The sequence below is a fragment of the Heterodontus francisci genome, chromosome 9, assembly GCF_036365525.1.
Source record: "Heterodontus francisci isolate sHetFra1 chromosome 9, sHetFra1.hap1, whole genome shotgun sequence".
In the NCBI taxonomy this organism is placed as follows: Eukaryota; Metazoa; Chordata; class Chondrichthyes; order Heterodontiformes; family Heterodontidae; genus Heterodontus; species Heterodontus francisci.
In genome coordinates, this window is record NC_090379.1 from 116,651,169 (window position 1) to 116,670,410 (window position 19,242).

Consider the following 19,242-nt stretch of genomic DNA (forward strand, 5'->3'; position numbering starts at 1 on the left):
AAGGAAGTCATGCTAAAATCAAAGCAAAATACTGCAGATGCTGGAAATCTGAAATAAAAACAAAGTGCTGGAAATACTCAGCAGGTCAGGTAGCATCTGTAGAGAGAGAAGCAGAGTTAACGTTTCAGGTCTGTGACCTTTCATGCTAAACCTTTACAAATCTCTGGTTAGGCCTCAATTGGAGTATTGTGTACAATTCTGGGCACCACACTTTAGGAAGAATGTAAAGGCCTTGAAGAGTGTACTGAGGAAGGTTACCAGGATGATACAAGGATGAGGGACTTCAATTAGGTGGAGGGAGTGGGGAAGCTGGGATTATTCACCTTAGAGCAGAGAGGGTTAAGGGGAGACCTAATCAAGGTATTCAAAATTATGAGGGGTTTTGATCGAGCAAGTAGGTAGAAACTGTTTCCTCTGCAAGTGGCTTGGTAACCCAGAGATCACAGATTTAAAATAATTGGCAAAAGAACTGGAGGAGAAATGAGCAATTTCTTCACATGGAGATTGTTAAGATCTGGAACACACACCTGACAGAATAATGAATTTAGATTCCACAGGAGCTCAAAACAGCAATTGGACTTGTACTTGAAGAAAACTAATTTGCAGGGTTATGTGGGACTAAATTGGTCAGCTCTTTTGAAAGAGCCAGCACAGATGTAACAGGCCAAATGTCCTCCTCCTCCTGAGTTATAAGATTCATGGGCTCCTGGCACCCACAAGAGTGCACCTAACCCAACATGAACCAGTGCTTTTAGCAGGGGAAAGGAGGATGTTAAAAGAGAGAAGGAAGACAAGGCTAACTACTTCCTCTACCCCTCTCTAGGGTTAAGTTGGATCTTGACACTGGCTTTACACAAATACCTTAAGCATCAGTGTGAAGCCAAGGCTGTAAATTCACCATGAGAAGCATTTGGTAATGAGCCACAGTATGGAACACCGCCAATATTGAAAAGAATAAGAGGAGAGGTCATGTAGATCAAGGGGCAGTGATGAGGAGGTGTCATTGGGTTTAAAAAGCTTACAGATTATTGGAGCAAAGGGAAAACCAAGGGAGGTAAGAGCTACAGGGGTAGAAAGTCATCTCGGTGGGTGGTATTGGATCAAATCCCGCTATACACTGCGCCTGATATTTAAATCCATTGATTGCAACAGAACAGATTATCAGGAGTTGCCTAGAAAGGGGGCTGACCCCCTTACCGCTAGTTCTGCATCACTGCCCGAGATGGATTTCTCACCCACACAGTTTTGAGGTAACGAAGAAAACCCATATTTATATAGCAATTTTCGTGACCTCAGGACATCTCAAAGTTGCCCGTGTATTAACTCACACCAAGTCCCATTCCCCTATCACCCTTTGCTCACTGACCTACACTGGCTCCTGGTCAAGCAACGTCTTGATTTTAAATCCCTCCATAGCCTCCCCCGTCCCTATCTCCATAATCACCTATAGCTCCACAACCCATAACCAGGCCTGGACTGATAAGTGGCAAGTAACATTTGCATCACACAAGTGCCAGACAGTGACCATCTCAAACAAGGGAGAATCTGACCATCTCCCCTTGACATTCAGTGGCATTACGATCGCTTAATCCCCCACTATCAACATCCTGGGGGTTACCATTAACCAGAAACTGAACTGGAGTAGCCATATAAATACTGTGGCTACAAGAGCATGTCAGAGACTAGGAATACTGCAGCGAGAAACTCGCCTCCTGACTCCCCAAAGTCTGTCCACCATCTACAAGGCACAAGTCAGGAGTGTGATGGAATACTCTCCACTTGCCTGGATGGGTACAGCTCCAACAACACTCAGGAAGCTCAACACCATCCAGGACAAAGCAGCCCACTTGGCTGGCACCCCATCCACAAACATTCACTCCCTCCACCACCGACGCACAGTGGCAGCAGTGTGTAACATCTACAAGATGCACAGCAGCAACGCACCAAGGTTCCTTATACAGCATCTTCCAAACCCGCAACCCGTACCACCTAGAAGGACAAGGGCAGCAGATACATGGGAACACCACCACTCGCAAGTTCCCCTCCAAGCCACACACCATTCTGACTTGGAACTATATCGATGGTCCTTCACTGTCGCCGGGTCAAAATCCTGGAACTCCCTTCCTGACAGCACTGTGGGTGTACCTACCCCAAATGGACTGCAGCGGTTCAAGAAGGCGGCTCACTGCCACCTACTCAAGGGCAATTATGGATGGGCAATAAATGCTGGCCTAACTAGTGACACCCACATCCCATGAATGAATAAAAACCCTCCAAGATATCTGTGCTTCTCTAATTCTGGCCTCTTGAGCATCCCCGATTTTAACTGCTCCACCATTGGTGGCTGTGCCTTCAGTTGCCTGGGCCCTAAGCTCTGGAATTCCCTCCCGAAACCTCTCTGCCTCTTCACCTTGCTTTCATCCTTTAGGACACTCGTTAAAACCTTCCTCTTTGGACAAGCTTTTAGTCAACTGACCTAATGATCTCCTCCTGTGGCTCGGTGTCATATTTTGTTTATAAAGCTCCTTGGGATGTTTTATTACGTTAAAAGCACTATATAAATGAGTTGTTGTTGCCTTTCATCCAATGAAGTACCTTTTGAAGTGTAATCATGGGTCATTTTAATCTACATAGAGACTGGAAAAATCAGATGGACAAAGGAAGCCACAATGAGTAGTTCATGGAATGTTTTCAGGATCCAACCAGAAAGCAGGATATACTAGACCTGGTATTGTGCAGTGAGATAGGATTAATTGATGATCTCATAGTGAAGGTGCCCCTAGGTAGCAGTGATCATAATATGATTGAATTTTATATTCAGTTTGTGGGAGAGAAGAATGGGTCCAAAACTAGTATTTTAAACTTAAATCAGGGCAATTATGAGGGCATGAAAGCAGAGCTAGCTAAAGTGAACTGGCAAATTAGATTAAGAGATAGGTCAACAGAGATGCAGAGGCAGACGTTTAAGGGGATATTTCAGAAAACACAGAAGGTACATTCCAATGAGAAAGAAAAGTTTCAAGGGGAGGACCCACTATCTGTGGTTAACTAAAAAAGTTGAAGATGGTATCAAACTTAAAGAAAAATCATATGATAGCATAAAGATGGGTGGCAGGTCAGACGATTGGACAGAATCACAGAACTGTTATATGGCAGAAGGAGGCCATTCGGCCCTCGTGTCTGCACCAGCTCTCCAAAAGACTAGTTCACCTAATGTCATTCCCCCTCATTCTCCCCAGAACCCTGCACATTCTTCCTTTTCATATAACAGTCTAATTCCCTTTTGAATGCTTCAATTGAACCTGCCTTCACACCCTCAGGCAGCGCATTGCAGAGCTTAGTGACTCGCTGTGTGAAAATGTTTCTCCTCATGTCACTTTTGCTTCTCTTACCTATTACTTTAAATCTGTGCCCTCTCATTCCCAATCCTTTCACGAGTGGGAACAGTTTCTCTCTATCTACTCTGTCCAGACCCCTAATGATTTTGAATACTTCTATCAAATCACCTCTCAGCCTTCTCTTCAAGAAAAACAGTCCTAACTTCTCCAATCTATCTTCATAACTGAAGTTCCTCCTCCCTGGAACCATTCTTGTGAATCTTTTCTGTACTCTCTCTAATACCCTCACGTCTTTCCTAAAGTGTGATGCCCAGAACTGGACGCAATACTCCAGCTGAGGCCAAACTAGTGTCTTATACAAGTTCAACATAACCTCCTCGCTCTTGTACTCTATGCCCCTATTAATAAAGCCCAGGACACTGTATGCTTTATTAACTGCTCGCTCAACCTGTCCTGCCACCTTCAATGACTTCTGCACATATACACCCAGCTCCCTCTGCTCCTGCAGCCCCTTTAGAATTGTACTCTTTATTCTATATTGTCTCTCCATGTTCTTCCTACCAAAATGAATCACTTCACATTTCTCTGCATTGAACTTCATCTGCCACCTATCCGCCCATTCCACCAACTTGTCTATGTCCTTTTGAAGTTCTACACCATCATCCTCACAGTTCACAATGCTTCCAAGTTTCGTATCATCCGCACATTTTGAAATTGTGCCCTGTACACCAACGTCTACTTCATTAATATATACCAGGAAAAGCAAGGATCCCAAAACTGATCCCTGGGGAACTCCACTACAAACCTTCCTCCAGCCTGAAAAACATCCGTTAACCACTACTCTCTGTTTCCTGTCACTCAGCCAATTTCATATCCATGTTGCTACCATCCCTTTTATTCCATGAGCTACAAGTTTGCTCACAAGTCTGTTGTGTGGCACTGTATCAAGCACCTTTTGAAAGTCCATGTACCATCAACCCTCTCTGTTACCTCCTCAAAAAAACTCTAGCAAGTTAGTTAAACATGATTTTACCTTACGAAATCCATGCTGGCTTTCTTTAATTAACCAGCATTTGTCCAAATGACTATTCATTTTGTCCCGAATTATTCTTTCTAAAGTTTCCCCACCACTGAAGTTAAACTGACTGGCCTATAGTTGCTGGGCTTATCTTTACACCATTTTTTGAACAAGGGTGTAACGTTTGCAATTCTCCAGAATATAAAGAACAGCAAAGCATGACTAAGAGATTGCGAAGGAAGGAAAAATAGATTGAGAGAAAGCTAGCTAGAAATCTAAAAACAGATAATAAGAGTTTCTATAGCTATTTAAAAAAGAAAAGAGTTAACAAAGTGATCATTGGTCCAATAGAAAGTAAGTCTGGGAAATTAATAAGGGAAAATAAGGAGATGGCAGATGAATTAAACAGGTTTTTTGCATTTGTTTTCACTATAGAGGATACAAGTAACATCCTAGAAATAGCTGTAAATCAGGAAATGGAAGGGAGGGAGGGTGGAACTCGAGGAAATAAAAGTCACCAAGGAAGTGGTACTGAGTAAATTGTTGGAGCTGTGGGCTGACAAGTCTCCGGGTCCTGATCGACTTCATCCTAGGGTCCTAAAAGAAGTGGCTAGTGAGATAGTTGATGCATTGGTTTTAATTTTCCAAAATTCCCTAGATTCGGGGAAGGTTCCATTCAATTGGAAAATTCAAAAAGGGAGGGAGACAGAAAGCAGGAAACTACAGGCCAGTTAGCTTAACATTTGTCTTAGGGAAAATGTTAGAAGCTGTTATTAAAGACGTTATAGCAGAGCTCTTAGAAAAATTCAAGGTAATCAGGCAGAGTCAACATGGTTTTGTGAAAGGGAAATCATGTTTAACCAATTTATTGGAGTTCTTTTGAAGAAGTAACATGGATAAAGGGGAACGACTGAATGTACTGTATTTGGATTTCCAGAAAACATTTGATAAGGTGCTACATCAAAGGTTACCGTGGAAAATAAAAGCTCCTGGTGTCGGGGGTAACATATTGGCACGGATAGAGATTGGCTAGCTAACAGGAAACAGAATAGACATAAATGGGTCATTTTCTGGTTGGCAAGATGTAACAAGTGCCACAGGGATCAGTGCTGAGGCCTCAACATTTTACAATTGATATAAATGACTTGGATGAAGGAACCAGAGGTATGGTTGCTAAATTTGCTGATGACACAAAGATAGGAAAGTAAGTTGTGAAGAGGACAAAGGAGGCTACAAATGGATTTAGATAGGTTAAATGAGTGGGTAAAGATCTGGCAAATGGAGTATAATGGAAAATGTAAAATTGACCATTTTGGCAGAAAGAATAAAAAAGCATATTTTCTAATTGGTGAGAGATTGCAGAGCTCTGAGACGCAGAGGGATCTGGGTGTCCTAGTGCATCACTCGCAAAAGGTTAGTATGCAGGTACAGCAAATAATTAGGAAAGATAATAGAATGTTATCATTTATGCTATGCTTCAGTTATACAGGGCATTGGTGAGACCACATCTGGAGTACTCTGTACAGTATTGGTCTCCTTATTTAAGGAAGGATCTAAATGCGTTGGAAGCAGTTCAGAGAAGATTTACTAGACTGATACCTGGAATGGGTGTGTTGTCTTATGAGGAAAGGTTGGACAGGCTAGGCTTGTATCCACTGGAATTTTGAAGAGTAAGAGGTGACTTGATTGAAACATACAAGATCCTGAGGGGTCTTGACAGGATGGATGTGGAAAGGATGTTTTCCCCTTGTGGGAGAATCTCGAACTAGGGGTCACTATTTAAAAATAAGGGGTTACCCATTTAAGACTGAGATGAGGAGAACTTTTTCTCTCAGAGGGTCGTGAGTCTTTGGAATTCTCTTCCTCAATAGGCAGTGGAAGCAGTTTGATAAGCGAGTGGGTGCAAGATTATCGGAGGTAGGTGGGAATGTGGAGTTGAGGTTACAATCAGATCAGCCATGATCTTATTGAATGGCGGAGCAGGCTGGAGGGGCAAAGTGGCCCACTCCTGCTCCTAATCCGTATGTTCATACGCAGTTACTGTTGCAGTGTAGAATGAGAAAAGGAGAGTGTAGCGGACCTTTAAGCACTTGATTCCTGACCAGCTGTTCATGGGCTTGAATCTCATTGTCATCTGCTAACTCCATTTGAATCCTCATTTTAGGTGACTTTTGCTCCTACGCTGTTAATTTGAGCGGTGGGGGTGGGGGCTGTTAAAAGGAGAAACTGACAGTAGTCCTCCCTGTCTGTCTGAGTCGCTTCTCAAGTTACAATTGGCTGTGGCTCCAAAATATTCCACATACCAGTTTCTCCTGTTGCACTCCGCATCAGGCAAACGAAAAACAGTAGGAAGTGGGGGCAATAGAATTCTCATTGTAACTAGAGAAGCATCTGAAGTGGTTACAACCAGTACCATAGCAACATTGTGATGCCTTGTTTCCACAGTGTGTTGCCTAGGCAGCAGGAACAGGTCTCTGAGTCTAGGAATGCAGCGCGTACACACTGTACAAGTTGTTGTGGGCCTTAGACTGAATTCGTAGCAGAGTCCATCCGTTACTCAGGGTGTTCTTTTACAATTTATTCCAAATACTTTGTGAGGCGTATTTAATTGGTGGCTCAGTGGGTGATGCACTTAAAGAGAGACTGACTTTCATTTATATAGCGCCTTTCACAACCTCAGGATATCCCAAAGCATTTTACAGCCAATGAAGTACTTTTGAATTGTAGCCAGTGTTGTAATGTAGGAAATGTAGCAGGCAATGTGCGCACAGCAAGGTCCCACAAACAGCAATAAAATGATGAATAGATAATTTATTTTTAGTGATGTTGGTTAAGGAATATATATTGGCATTTATATAGCACCTTTATTGTAGCAAAATATCCCAAGGCACATCACAGGAGCATAATGAGACAAAAAAATGACATCTAGTCAAAGGTAAGGTAACCAAATGCTTGATCAAAGAGGTTAGTTTTAAGGAGTCTCAAAGGAGAAAAGAGGGGTAGAGAGGTGCAGAGATTTAGAGAGGGAGCTCCAGAGCTTTAGGGCCCAGGCAGCTGAAGGCACAGCAACCGATGGTGGAGTGAAGGAAATTGGGAAATGGCCATAATTGGAAGAGTGCAGAGATCTCAGCTTTGTCGGGTTTGAGGTTAGAGAGATAGGGAAGAGCTCTTTGAAAGAACTGTCCAATTCGTCCTATTCCCTTGCTCTTTCCCCGTAGCATTGCAAATTTGTTCCTTTTCAAGTAGATAGCCCATTCCCTTTTGAAAGTTATTCTTGAATTGGCTTCTACCACCCTTTCTGGCAGCACACTGCAGATCATAATAACTCACTGCTTAAATGTTTTCTTCCCCTCATCTCTTTGGTATATTTACCAATGATCTATATCTGTATTCTCTGGTCATCGACCCTCCCGTAGTCACAGTCATAATGTAGGAAACATAGCAGCCAATTTGTGCACAGCAAGGTCCCACAAACAGCAATGAGATGATCTGTTTTAGTGTTCGTTGAGGGCTAACTGTTCAAACTGTGGAGAACATCGAAGAAGAGCAGGCCAATATTGATGACGTCATCAAACTGCTAACCATGTTGGGGGTTTTACAAAAAAGAAAGCTATCTCCCTTAATAGCTCAGAAAGCTTAGCTACTGTGCAGCTCAATTCTGTCTGCCTGGAAAGTCCCTGGTTCAGTTCCTGCCTGTGCTATTAGCTGGGGTATTGAGTTGTAGAATTGCTGCAGTGGGAAATATCAGTGAGTTGAGGGCATGTGAATAAATCAGCTGGCTTCCCTATCCTCATCCTCACCTTGACCTCTGCTGGAAGTGAATGTGAGTGGCAGCTGACAGAGTAAGGTCCATGAATCAGGTTCCTCTGGGATTCACTGGCCTGTTTCTCCCTGCCAACCATTCCAAACAGCAGTGCGTTTTAAAATAGATTTGACAAAAACAAAACAGTCCACCAAAGGAGACAAGGTATGTAAAAGCAAAATACTGCAGATGCTGGAAAGCTGAAATATAAACAAGAAATGCTGGAAATACTCAGGTCTGGCAGCATTTGTGGAGAGAGAAGCAGAGTTAACGTTTCAGATCAGTGACACTTCATCAGAACTGGCAAGTATTAGAAATGTGAAAGGTTTTAAGCAAGTAAAGCGAGCGTGGGGCAAAAGATAACAAAAGGCAAGGTGTTGATAGGACAGGGTCACAGAGAATAACTGACCAGAAGGTCATGGAGCAAAGACAAACGGTATGTTAATGGTGTGGTGAAAGACAAAGCGTTAGTGCAGAGCGGGTGTTCGATGTGGCTGTGAAAATGAGTTTTGGTAGACACTTTATCAAACACCAGGAGGGAAATGGAAAGCAATGAAGGTGAACAAGGATACATGGTGCTGCCGCTGATGGATGGGAAGTGCTGAAAGGCTTTTCAAAGATAATTCAAATGAAACGTAGGCAGGAGGGGGGCGGGGGGGGGGGGGGGCGGGATGGGTTGACTGGGCCTCTTCAATTGGTTAAAACTGCACACACAAGATTTTAAAAATCTAACACAGCACATGAAACATGCAGGGATTCTGTAGCAAATTCAGAAATTGCTGGAAATATGCTTCCAGTCCATTCACCAAAATGAGGGATTAACATCTCTGGTATAAACCGTCACCAGAATTCTACCAGAAGTGTTATCCCCAAAAAGATAACGCCCGTTCATAGATGCTGAAAGAAGGAGACTTGCATTTATGTAGCACCTTTCACAACCTCAGGAGGTTTGAAAGAGCTTCACCGCCAATGCAGTACTTTTGAAATGTTGTTACTGTTGTAATGTAGGAGATGTGGCAGCCATTTTTGGCACACAGCAAACCCCCATAAACAGCAATGTGATGATGACCAGATAATCTGTTTTTGTCATCATCGTTGAGGGATGAATATTGGCCAGCACGCTGGGGATAATTCCCCTGCTCTTCTTTAAAATTGTGCCTTGGGATCTTCTACATCCACCAGAGAGGGCAGACGAGGCCTCGTTCAAACATCTCATCCAAAAGATGGCACCTCTAACAGTGTGGCACTCCCTCAGTACTGTACTGGAGTGTCAGCCTGGATTGTGCTCAAGTTTCAAACCCACCACCTTCTGACGTGGAGGCGAGAGAGCTACCACTGAGACCTGAGGTGCCTGACCTGCCAATTTCCAGAACTTTCTGTTTCTTTATTCCAGAACCAAGAGATTAACAGTAATGGTGGTAATGAGTTGGGTTGAGACCCTCATCTGGTGACACTCTCGTTGATCAGATGAAAAGGTAAATAAAAATGCCACAGTTGCACCTCGTCCAGCCCGCAGGAGGAAAAATGTCAGTAAAAAGCCTCATGTTTCTCAGTTACAGGCAGGATCGAGCGTGGTTGTGAGGCCCCTGTGGTCGAATAGCTTGGTGACATTCACCATCTAGGCTCACGCATGAAGAATGGGCAGCATTAGGGATGCTGCTATCTATGATAGAGCTTTCAAAAGGGTGGGTGAGGGGAGTACATGGAGAAAATCAGAGGCAACTGAAAGGGCAAATCTTTATTCCCTCTTTCTCTCTCTCTCCACCTCCCACTTTCTCACTGAAATCATTCACTGAGTGAAGCAGCCCAAATAAGAATACTAAACCGAAGTGTTGGAGTTCTGCAGGAGTAATTCAACTGGGGCAAGAAAAATCCTGTTACCTAACTTGGCAGGTCTGACTGTAATGAGCATTTAAAATGAAACTGACGGAGCAGCTAATTGTGTAAGATTCTCCGGGACAGGTTTCCCTTGTTCTTGGTTTTTGGTGCTTGCGCCAGGAATACTGCACAGTGGGAGTGCCAGGAAATGGTTGGGCACGGAATGGGATCAGGTTTTTTTTGGACTTGGCAGTTCAGTGTCCCTCACTAATATCCACACTGTGAATAATCCGTTCCTCCTACTTCCTGTAACCCGCTAGAAAGCACACTCATTGGTTTCAACTTTGCCAGACAACAGTGCGGACTTTAACCTCTGACCTAACAATTTGGCACATACATTCAAGTAATCTGAATGTGAATGTCAAACAGTGAAGGTTACAGATTATCCAACTGTATTGTGTCAAATATTTTGCATTGTAATGTTACATGGGACTGGTTACAACACAGCTGGTGCAGGAACTATTCATGAAAGCAAACAGGGCGTTTACTTTCACTAAGCATTGTTATTAACACTCGGCACTAAAATCTCGGCGTTCCTCCACCTCTGGCCTCTTGTCTGTCCTCCCCACATCTCACCCCACCATTGGCAGAAGTGCCTTCAGCTTTCTCGGCCCTGAGCTCTGGATTTCCCTTCCAAAACCACTCCACCTCTCTCCCCTTTCAAACGCCGCTTAACACCTAAAAAATAAAAGCAAAATACTGCGGATGCTGGAAATCTGAAATAAAAATGGAAAGTGCTGGAAATACTCAGTAGGCCTGGCAGCATCTGTGGAGAAACAGGGTTAATGTTTCACGTCTGTGACCCTTCATCCGCGTAAAGCCTAGCTCTTTGACAAGCATCCTAAGATCTGCTTGTGTGGCACAATGTCAAATTTTGCATGATGAAGCACCTTGGGACATTTTACATAGGATTTACAACACAGAAACAGGCCATTCAGCCCAACTGTTCTATGCTGGTATTTACGATCCACACAAGCCTCCCTCTACCCTACTTCATCTCACCACCTATTCCTTTCTCCCTTTGTGTTTATCTAGCTTCCCCTTAAATATATCCATACTATTCACCTCAACTGTGCCATGTGGTAGTGAGTTCCACATTCTAACCACTCTGGATAAAGTTTCTCCTGAATTCCTGATTCGATTCATTAGTGACTATCTTTTATATGTATGACCCCAAGTTTTGATTTCCCCCACTGCTGGAAACATCTCTCTTTCTACTGTATCAAACCCCTTCATAATTTTTATAACCTCTATCAGGTCACCCCCCTGCCTTTTTTCTAGAACAAAAAGAGTTCTAGTCTGTTCAGTATTTCCTGATGGGTATATCCTCTCAGTTTGCATCTCATCATCATAAACCTTTCTCGCACCTTCTCCAGTTCCTTTATGTCCTTTTTTATGATATGAAAACCATTTGTTACACAGCCACACTTTGCATGTTGTGCACTGGTGAACTGTTAGTATTCTCCCTCCCACTCAGTCAGGAGAGCTGACTCATTCACAATTCATCCTATGGACTTTTGGCTGTGGATATTTCGCAGTACCAGGGAGTCACCTGCTGGCGACCTTCTGAAAGGGAGTTGAAAATAAAAGTGCAGCAATTCCGAGTAGTTTTCAACTTTGGTGTAGGACGGCCCCTATTTGCATTAAAATCCCTCCATGGCCTCGCCTCTCCCTATCTCTCTCACTAAAGCATGGCTAACCCACCGACATGTGGCTGGTTCGGGTTGGGTCGCTCTTCCGGGTCCAGCATTCGGGCTCGGGCCGGGTCTTACGCACTCTATCACCATCTCCGGTGCGTGGCTCCAATGTTAATGCACTTTTTGAACTTGAAAAGTTGTTTAGTTCCAGTTTTTTTTTAAGCTTGTGCAGCTAAGCAACAAAGTGAAAAACGGAAGTTAGGTTAACTGATGGTTGGGTCGGGCGCGGGGAAAAAATGAAAGGACTCAGGCCGGGTTGGGCTCTGATCAGATGTGGTTTTGTCGGGCTCGGGTCGGGTTTCATTTGCAGACCTGAGCTGGCCTTTATCTGTTACCTCCTCTAGCACCACAACCCTCCGAGAACTCTGCCTTCTTCCACTCTGGCTTCTTGTACATCCCCCTACTTCCTTTGCCTCAACATTGGCAACCTTGCCTTCAATCACCTAGCCTCAAGCTTTGAATTCCCTAAACCTCTCCACCTCCTTTCTCCTCCTTTAAGACACTCCTTTAAAACTTACCTTTCTGACCAAATTTATGATTACATATCCTAATATTGCTTTATGTGGTTTGGTGCTAAATTTTGCTTGATAACACTCTCTCTCTCTCCCTTTCTCTCTCCAGCTCAGCGTACTTGAATTGACTTAGGGTACCTAGACAGGCAATTAAAAATGTCATATACTAAAAGCAAAATACTGCGGATGCTGGAAATCTGAAACAAAAACAAGAAATGCTGGAATCACTCAGCAGGTCTGGCAGCATCTGTGGAAAGAGAAGCAGAGTTAACGTTTCGGGTCAGTGACCCTTCTTCCAGTTCCGAAGAAGGGTCACTGACCCGAAATGTTAACTCTGCTTCTCTTTCCACAGATGCTGCCAGACCTGCTGAGTGATTCCAGCATTTCTTGTTTTTGTAATTAAAAATGTCAGGTACTCTCGCCTTTGAGTCGGAGGGTTGTGGTTCAAGTCCCAACCCAGAGCTGAGCCCATAATCTAGGTTGGCACTCCAGTGTAGTACTGAAGGAATGCTGCACTGTCAGAGGTGCCATCTTTTGGGTGTGACATTAAATCAAGTTCCTGCCTGCCCTGTCAGGTGGATGCAAAAGGTACAATGGCACTATTTTAAAGAGGAGCAGGCCGGGGACATCTCCATGATGTCCTGTGCCCAATACATGAAACAGATTATCTAGCCAGTTATGTCTTTACTGTTTGTGGGAGCTTGCTGTGTGAAAATTAGCTGAAACATTTCCTACATAACAATTGTGTCATAGAATCATTTACGGAACAGAAGGAGGCCATTCGGCCCAGCGAGTCTATGCCAGCTCTCTATGGAGCTATGCTCCCCGGCTCGACCCCTGTAGTCCTGCAAGTCTATTTCTCTCAGTTAGCCATCCGACTTCCTCTTGAAGTCATTGATCGTCACCGCTTCCACCACCCTTGTGGGCAGCGAATTCCAGGTCATTACCACCCGCTGTGTAAAGTGTCTACACTTGGGAAGTTTCTCATTGGCTGTAAAGCACTTTGGGATGTCCTGAAGATGTGAAAAGCGCTATATAAATGGAGGTATTACTTTTCAACTAAATCAGTAGTGGCTGTGAAGATTGGACTATCACCTTTATTTTTTCTGCTTCTAAGTGAACTATCGGGGAGGGGTGGAAGTGGGTGGAACTGGCTAAATTATTTCTTTGCAAAACTGTGAACATAAAGCTTTGGATACATTTTTGCATTGAATTCAGTAAAATTGATAATACATTGAGCTTTCCCTGTCCCCAGTAATTGCTAAACAAATTGATTCAAAAGTGTCAACGTCTATTTGGCTTTCTAGAGATTTTACAGCGATCCTGACAAAATGCATTAGTGAGAAATTACTTAGTGTCTGTGAAATATAACACAAGGTCAATGTGCAGCACTACTTTTGAGATGACATTATAGGTCAAGCGTCACAGCAAGTCAAAAGCTCACGTTAGGAAGTTTTTCTGACAATTCAGGGTGAATTCGTGCATGATCCTGGAATCGTTTGCGAAATGGATGGATGCAGTGTTGGGGCCAGGGTGGGAAGGGCAGGCTTTTCTAGATGAATTAACTAAAATTAACGTGACCTTTCTTATCGCATGATAGTAGCTCCTTATCGTGGATGTACACTAGCTGGTGGTAGTTTCAGTGTTTCCTCAAGGGCCTGTCTGTGGTGGCTTTTTTCATAAGAGGTTTTTGCAGAAGAATATTGCAAGCAAAATTCATCAGAAGTGCACATGAAGCATGTTGCTTGTATTCTGGTGACGATGTTGGCAGTGATAGAACAGCGCTAACTTAAGATGGTGTCAGCTGTTGCTCAGCTGGTAACACTCTCAACTCTCAGTCACAAGGTTGTGGATTCAAATCTCGCTCCAGGTCCTGAGTGCAAAAATCAAGGCTGACACTCCAGTGCAGTACTGAGGGAGTGCTGCCCTGTAAAAAGTGCTATCTTTCAGATCGGACATTAAACCGAGGCCCCTTCGTCCCCTCGAGTGGACGTAAAAGATCCCACATCACTCTTTTGTACAAGAGCAGGGGAGTTCTGGCCAATATTTATCCCTCAACCAACATCACAAAAACAGATTATCTGGCCATTATCACATTGCTGTTTGTGGGAGCTTGCTGTGTGTGAATTGGCTGCCACGTTCCCAATATTACAACAGTGACTACACTTCAAAAATACTTCATTGGCTGTAAAGTGCTTTGGGATGTCCAGTGGTCATGGAAGGCACTATATGTCTGTCTTTCTTTCTTTCTTTCTTTAAAAGTTGCTACTTGTGAGTACAGCCCCCGCCATTTCCTGAACCAGACGATATCACCCCATGATCACAGCCTGCACCTATCTTTATCTACACTTCCGAAAAACAAAGACTTGCATTTCTGTTGCGCCTTTCACGATCTCCGGACGTCCCAAGGCGCTTTATAGCCAATGAAGTATGTTTTGCAGTGAATTCACTGTTATAATATCAGAAATGAGGCAGTGATTTTGTGCACAGCAAGCTCCCGAAACAGCAATGAGATAGATAATCAGATAACCTGTTTTTGTAGTGATGTTAGTCCTGACAGTATGTTAACCACAGCTATCTGAGCCAACCATAGAGTTATTGGTTATTTTGGTAATAATTAACATTGCAGTCTACTTAATGCTGAAAATAAGTGAATGCAATTTTTACACTAATTTCTGTGTGTGGTTTTGAAGCAAGTACTCCAGATTTTCAGCAGTAAAACAGATCGCAACACTGTAGGTACTGTTAACCAAGAGTTAAACTACACATAGCATGAACTGAGGTTAACCTCTGCACAGCATGTACCACGAACCAAGAGTTGGTTTACAGTGCAGATACTATTAGCCGAGAGTTAAATTGCAGATATCATTAATTGACTGTTATGTGTTGCTAGGTTGACTGACTGAGTGGAGGTCAAAGGACAGAACAAGCGAATCCCTGCTCTCCGTGACCAACTCCCTCCCCTTCATTCCCATGGGCAGCACGAATGGAATTGTGCCTCATCATGTGAGGAAAAGCTGAGTGCAAATGACAAGTCAGAGCAGGACTCAAACCTTAGAGTTGCAGCTACACTGACTTAAATGTGCTGCAGTTTTTTTTTTGAGCACACTGCAAACACTTAACTTTTTGGTAGAAGTGTGTGCGTCTGTAAGTTTAATGTTTAGAACTACTTTCTGAGCTATTACAGCAGTACTGTGGCATGGTGAAACATTCCAGAGTACATGCAGTGACAGGCCAGAGCAATCACACAAGCAACACTAGCCTTCAGAAACCTTTTTCCATCTGCTGGCTGAATGAGCATGCTGGGGAGGATCTGGCAGCAGTTGTTGTTTTGGCTGTCAACGGGTGGAACTTTTCAGCCAGGCTCAGACCTCCCGAGGCTAACTGAACTGCACAGGCTGGCTGAAAGCGAACAGGTTTCAGCGCCGAGAGTGGAGATTTAAACCACAGGACAATTTTGTTGCCGTGTGAGCTTTTTTGCAACACCCAGGCAGGAATTGGGAGTGCTGCAGCTGCAACAGGAGGGGTGATCTGAACACGTGAAGCTATAGCACGCAAGTCATGGGACTTGTAATCGGGAAAAGGTTATGCAAGTGGATGGTTCTTGCGTGTTTATTATGACACATATCATTGATAGGATTGCACTCTTGGTAGTTAGGATGTCCCTTTTCCTTCATAAAGAGCAGGATAATGCTGATGATAATGATGATTCTTGCTAATATTTGACCTCCATTGTTCTTTCAGGTTTGCACAATTGCTCTGGGCCTCTATGGTGTGAAAAGCAAGGGTGAAAGTTACCTGCGTGGATTTCAGTTGACAGCAAGGCTCGTCTTGGTGGTGTGGTCATTTGATATATTGGTGGAGAGCAAACATTCATGATTCATTCCTGGCCTCGGATTCCTTATTTTTAGACCAGAGACACGAAGGTTCTTGGAGGAGACGGGTTTGAAGGTGAAAGGCGGGTGTAGTGTTGGGGTGGGCAGGGGAGTGCGGGGCACCGAGAAACAAGGGGAGCCAGGACAGCAATTACTTGCCTAGATGCTGCTCTAAACATGAACGTCCAGGCTCCGGGCAAGAGCTCAGCCAAGCGGAAAGGCAAACAGATCTCGTTCTTTGGTGAGAACGCCGGCACTATTCAACCAAACCCGACTCGCCAAAAGAAGAATGGAATGCTGTGCAGCGAAGCAGAGGTCTCGGGCGGCCCAGTCAATCCGCAGCCCCCCACAGGAACTGAGGCCGCTGCGAGGGGCGGACCACCCCAGTCTGTTGCCTCTGATTTGGGAATGGGCAGAGAGAGGGGTGCTGCCACAGATGGCACTGTGCCACCAAACTGGGCCGCTTCCGTTTTGATCGATCATCTTCCCACCAAAGGTGGCCTCAACTGGCAACCAGCCTGCTCATGGAGTCAAAGTGTCACCCCATTTTGTGCCAGCAGCGGGGGAATGAGCATCATTGATTCCAATGCCCCAGGCCCCTTCTCGCACACTCTCTCAAAGCAAGGGGCCACGACCCACCTATCACACGAATCTCTCCAAAGGCAACAGGAGAACACTGTCAGCGTGTCTCAGCTGGACTTATTTGGGGACGCAATAAAACAGATGACTGAGAAGGTCCAGCTGGTGAAGAAGCAGGCCATAGCCAAGCAAGTCCAGTCGCTTGCTGAGCTGCAGAAACAGCAGAACCAGCTGCACCATCAACTCCAACATCAACTCCAACTCCAACTCCAACTCCAACATCAGCAGCAACACCAACAGCCGACCCAATCCCAACACCAACAGCCGACCCAATCCCAACACCAACACCAACAGCCGGCCCAATCCCAACACCAACACCAACAGCCGACCCAATCCCAACAGCCGGCCCAATCCCAACACCAAGACCAACACCAACAGCCGGCCCAATCCCAACACCAACACCAACAGCCGGCCCATTCCCAACACCAACAGCCGACCCATTCCCAACACCAACACCCGACCCAATCCCAATCCCAACACCAACAGCTGACCCAATCCCAATCCCAACAGCCGACCCAATCCCAACACCAACAGCCGCATCAACCCCAACATCAGAACCAACACCAACATCAGAACCAGCCCCAACATCAGAACCAGCTGCAACCCCAACATCAACCCCAACATCAGAACCAGCTGCAACCCCAACATCAACCCCAACATCAGAACCAGCCACAACCCCAACATCAACATCAGAACCAGCCGCAACCCCAACATCAACATCAGAATCAGCCGCAACCCCAACATCAACACCAACAGCAATACCAGAAGACTCAACTGCTGCATCAACACCAACAGCAGCCACAAAGTAATGAAGCTTTGCCTCACCATCAGTTCTTCCAGTTTTCATATGGCCAGAGTCAGAAGCAAGACCTGCCCCCAAATTCAGTATTAAACATATTCCATCAAGCTCACCAGCCATCGCTCTTTCCCCTTTACAGCCATCAAGCACAAAGCACATGCCAACAACACATATTCCAGCAGTTCTTCCCTCATCAGCAACCACCTCAGTCTCTTGGTCTCCAGCGGGTTCAGATGAGCCAGGGGTCAGATTCGTTGACGCATCAGCTAGCTTCGACCGCCGCTCAGTTCCAGCAGCCTCCTGAAACTCAGGTCAGCAAAGGTCTTCAGAGGTCCATGGTCAGCCACAAACAGGAACGTCCTTCGCGTCAGATGGCGACTGAGTTTCAAGCGACCTCAGCAAAGCGGGCACAATACTCCTTCAAGGAAAGGAAGACAAAGCCCTTGCCGTTTGAGTTGCAGAGTCTTGGGAATCCATCGGGCATTGCGGAGAATGCCAACCAGCGCTGGCCGCAAGCCTATGGGCCGGAACTCCAGAAGCTGCTGAATGTGCCGCCGAATCATTGCGCACAGAACCAGCTCAAACTATTCGATGTGGATTTACTTCAGTCAAAGAACGTGCAGGCAAATGAGAAGGACAACTGGAGTCAGAAAGAACACGTGAAAACCCAGCCATCTCAAGACAGTAGAAAGTCCATCCAGGTCCCTGCCCAGGAAACTGCTTCAGAAGTTGAAGGGGCAGCTGATAGCGTCATGCAAAGCACAAGAAAAGAAAGAACTTTGAATGAAACAAATGGACTTCAGTCACAACAAGGATCCACAGAACCCCTGCTTAATTGGAACTCCTCGGATGAGGTAATTTTTTGTCTGTTGCTGTACACGCTATCTGTTCCTCGACCTGACCTAGTATTTCAAAGCTGTGTAGGTCTGACCTCCCTCTGTCTTCCCTTTGCTCCTATAATCTGTAAGCTTTGAAAACACAATGACAATTCCTGATTGCTACCTCTTGATCCACGTAGAAAGAACTTGCATTTATATAGCACCTTTCATAACTTAAAAGCTTTACAGCCAATTAAATGCCTTTTGAAGTACAGTCACTATTGTAATGTAGGAAATGCTGCAGCCAATTTGCACTACCAAGGTTGCACAAAGCATAATAACCAGATAATCTGTTGTCGTTATGTTAATTGAAAGATAAATATTGGACAGGATACCAGTGATAAGGTGACAGCTGGGGTGCTATGTAGGAAGGTGTGAAATTATCCACTTTGGTAGGAAGAATGGAAAAGCAGAATATTTTTTAAAAGGCAAGAGGCTAGTAAATATTGGCATTCAGAAGGACCTAGGTGTTGTACACGAAACATAGAAAGTTAACAATCTGAAATAAAAACAAAAAATGCTGGAACCACTCAGCAGGTCTGGCAGCATCTGTGAAAAGAGAAGCACAGTTAACGTTTCGGGTCAGTGACCCTTCTTCGTGACCCTTTTCACAGATGCTGCCAGACCTGCTGAGTGATTCCAGCATTTCTTGCTTTTATTTCAGATTTCCAGCATCTGCAGTATTTTTCTTTTATTATAGAAAGTTAGCATGTAGGTGCAGCAAGCAATTAGGAAAACAAATAGTATGTTAACCTTTTATTGCAATGGGGGTGGAGTATAACAGTAAGGAAGTTTTGCTGCAATTA

The 19,242-nt window shown here is 44.6% G+C and overlaps 1 protein-coding gene across 3 annotated transcripts in view; it reads left to right on the forward strand.

Annotated features, from left to right (window-relative positions):
• Positions 1–19,242, forward strand: part of mideasb (mitotic deacetylase associated SANT domain protein b) — a 63,784-nt gene that overhangs the window by 13,614 nt on the left and 30,928 nt on the right. For all 3 annotated transcript variants that reach the window (XM_068039757.1, XM_068039755.1, XM_068039756.1), the window contains exon 2: positions 15,990–18,412. In XM_068039757.1, coding sequence (XP_067895858.1) covers positions 16,298–18,412 — 2,115 coding nt within the window. In that variant the 5' untranslated portion in view covers positions 15,990–16,297. The remainder of the gene's footprint in view (positions 1–15,989; positions 18,413–19,242) is intronic.